A 3,368-nucleotide genomic window follows, 5' to 3' on the forward strand; every position below is an offset into this window, starting at 1 on the left:
TGAACACCTAGGAGGCTGCAAATGAAAGGGGCCCCTAGGGGTCATCCATTCCAGCCCCTTTCCCCTCTCCCCCCCCCAGAAGCACAAAGGTCAGGATGCCACCAAAACCTCCAAGGCGCATGCGCAAATATGTTGTTGCAAAATGCAAAAGACAAAAAGAAAGCGCTGGTGTAGTAAATAGTTCCGCAATGCATGGTTTCGCATCACGGAAATCGCAACTTTCGTGCAATTGTAGCGCAATTGTAGCGCTAACATAATGTTACGGGGGAATGACAAAAAAGCAAGCAATGTGGTAAGACATCGCGTGAAACAGTCATTTCGCAATGTTCTTTACACTTCCTTAGCGCAATTGCAGGGTCCAAAACTTGAGTCTGATAAACTCCACTGACTCAGAGCCTCAGGTGCCCTCAGTTTGAGCTCCTGTTCACGGCAAGTAAGCCTCCTCAGTTCCTCTGGTAAGATGCTTGTTCTTAAAAATGCCAATACCACCATGTCAGCTGGAGCCAGGGACTCAGGTTCAGTTGAGGAAAAAACTTCAACCATCACTTAACCGTCACACTTCATGTGACATAGAAATCACTTTATGATTTCTAATTATCTGGGGTCATGTTGTGAATGAGAAAGAAGGGGGAAATGGCACTGAAGCAGAGCAGGCTGTAAATTACAAGGGCAGGGGCGGAGCTGGACATCCTCCCCAGAAGAACAGTTTCTGTGTTGAATTGTTCATGGATAATCATTCAGTCCAGCTCTCGAAATAATGAAACATAAAAGCAAAGTACACCAGGTTGTGTTGTGCTTTGAATGACCTGTTTCTGTATTTTTTAAAATGTTCAGTATACCCATGAGACATAGAAATTGTGTGTGTTTTTAAACAACAGTTCCATACGCAGAATTATAACAGAAGTCCATGCACAAAAGTCCTTTGAGGCCATATGGAACTTGCAAGGTGATACTTTAAAAAGCAAACAAATTGTAAGTGAGTGTATGTATGTGTCTTCTGCTATTTTCTTCATGATTTTATTGTTGTTGTTGACAGTCTTGCGTGGGGCTCCTTTGCCTGCTGTATGGCTTCCTCCGTGACCACAATGAACAGATACACAAAAACTATCCTGGAATTCAAGTATAAACAGAAAAAACTGGAGAGACGTTTAAAGGCAAAATGCAAGTACTCTGATCCAGATCAAGCATGGACAATGTACATTGACACCATACACAGCACAGCTGGAGACTTCATGCATCACCTGACAAACATTCACACCCCAGTCAATCCTACAGCATTTGCAGGATTGAATAACATTCCCCTGGCACATTGTGAAGAATATTGCTGAACCTGTGGCACAGGGCTGAGGTGGGTTGGCATAACCAGTGCTTACTTTGATACATTCTTTTGTATGTCAAGGACTGATATTCTAACTGCAAAATACGTTGGAAATTTACAAGAAAAGAAAAAAAGAAGAAAAGCCTTTCTTCTCATTTCTCCTCTCCTTTTGCTTCAGTCCTGATTGAGGGCAATGTCCAGCCAAAATTAAGCACTAAAGTCGCATTGATTTTTACCAGATGGTGATTGACATTACAATGTTATACACTAGAAGTCAGTCTCATTCAGTGAGATTTACGGTAATCCCAGGTAAGTGAACAAGCATTTGCTTAACTCTCCTGCTGAAATCAATAGGACTTAAAAATAGCAGCCCGCTTTGGCTGGATTGTGCCCTTAGCTTGTAATCTTGTGCCTAGTGCATTTTGAAATTTTGAATGCTTTTATGATTATCATAATCATGATCATCAACAACAGCAATAACATCAGCAACAATAACTATACACAAATATGACTTTCTGTATTTTTTGAGTAAGGAGGGAGAAATTACACATTCAGAAGAATTTCATGTCACAAAACTAAACCAGAGCTGAGCTTTACAGAGAAGAATTTTTTAAAAGACAATTGTTCTCTGCATTATACATTAAGGGTTTTGTTTTGGTTTTTGGAGGTGAGTGCTCCTTTATTACTGTAGGATATACTTAAAATTTTGGGCTCTAACACTGAGATAGATAGCCCTCTCTCATTAGAGTTATGTTTTATGACTGCAAAAACAAATTCACCCTACAAACTTTTACACACTTTTTAATAATGCCCACCGAGGCACCTGCAAAAGTTCTCTACTGGTGAGGTAATTAAGAAAACTTTTACATTATAACTTTCTGCTGCCAAGAAATCCCTTGAGTGGGTAATTATTATTTGACAAGTGAGTCTTTCCAACTGGGTTTTTGGACTTTTGGCTATGGGCAAAGGTGAAGTAAACAAAGGAAGAGATTATGAAGATTCAACAGTAGAGCTATGAAAGTGAGCCTTAGATGAATACTGTAGTGTCTTTTGCTATGAATGATAGTGAAAGCAGCATCCATTGCTTGGCAAGCTCGACAGTGCTATCGAACTGTGCCAAAAATTCCTCAGATCTATCCAACAGTAGGATTATTTGGGCCCAGAGTTTAGGTTCTGTTCTTGGCTCCTTGGCTTTTCCTTCCATTCAATGAAGTGGTTCTGCCTGTGTCACTAAGGGCAGAAACCAGGGAGCCATTTAAAGGGCATCACACCTTGTGGGTTATTACGCTGGTTATTATGCTTTGACTATAAAGTAAGGTACAATATACATCCCTATCTACAATATACCTATACAAAGTAAGGATCAATATGCATCCCCATCCACAAAAAAGGAGACACAAAAGACTGCAGCAACTACAGGAACATAGCACTAATCTCTCATGCAAGCAAAATTATGCTCAAAATTCTGCAATACACACTCCAACCATACATGGAGAGAGAAATACTAGAGGTCCAAGCAAGATTCAGGAAAGAAAGAGGCATTAGGCACTACACTGCAAACAAATAGTTTAATGCAACAAGGAATTCCAAAAGAAAATCAGCATGTGGTTTATAGAAAATCAGCATGTGGTTGCAAAGGTGTTGACTAAATAGATCATAAAAGGCTGTGGAACACTCTTAAAAGACATGGGAGTGCCAACAAAACTGATAGTCTTGATGAGGAATCTGTACTCAGGACAAGAGGCTACTGTCAGAACAGAACACAGAGAAACAGAATGGTTCCCATATGCAGAGCATATTACATGAAAAACAGGCTTGGACACAGAAGATGTAGAAGTGAAAATGGGAGGAGGGAATATCAATCTAAGATGTGCAGGTGACAGTATACTACTAACAGAAAACATCATAGACCTAGAACACCTACTAAGGAAGATCAAGGAAGAAAGCACAAAGTCAGGATTACTGTTGAACATAAAGAAAACAAAAATAATGACACAGAAAGCCACAAATTCAAGCGAGACAATGAGGAAAGAGAAATAGTAAAAGCATT

General features: G+C 39.9%; 1 protein-coding gene across 1 annotated transcript in view; it reads left to right on the forward strand.

Moving 5' to 3' along the window:
- The first annotated feature begins 256 nt into the window (after positions 1-256).
- Positions 257-3,368, forward strand: part of LOC121920411 (myosin-6-like) — a 7,520-nt gene continuing 4,408 nt past the window's right edge. Inside the window, exon 1 of the mRNA XM_042447549.1 lies at positions 257-292. Coding sequence (XP_042303483.1) covers positions 257-292 — 36 coding nt within the window. The remainder of the gene's footprint in view (positions 293-3,368) is intronic.

This window comes from Sceloporus undulatus, chromosome 2, assembly GCF_019175285.1.
Source record: "Sceloporus undulatus isolate JIND9_A2432 ecotype Alabama chromosome 2, SceUnd_v1.1, whole genome shotgun sequence".
Classification (NCBI taxonomy): Eukaryota; Metazoa; Chordata; class Lepidosauria; order Squamata; family Phrynosomatidae; genus Sceloporus; species Sceloporus undulatus.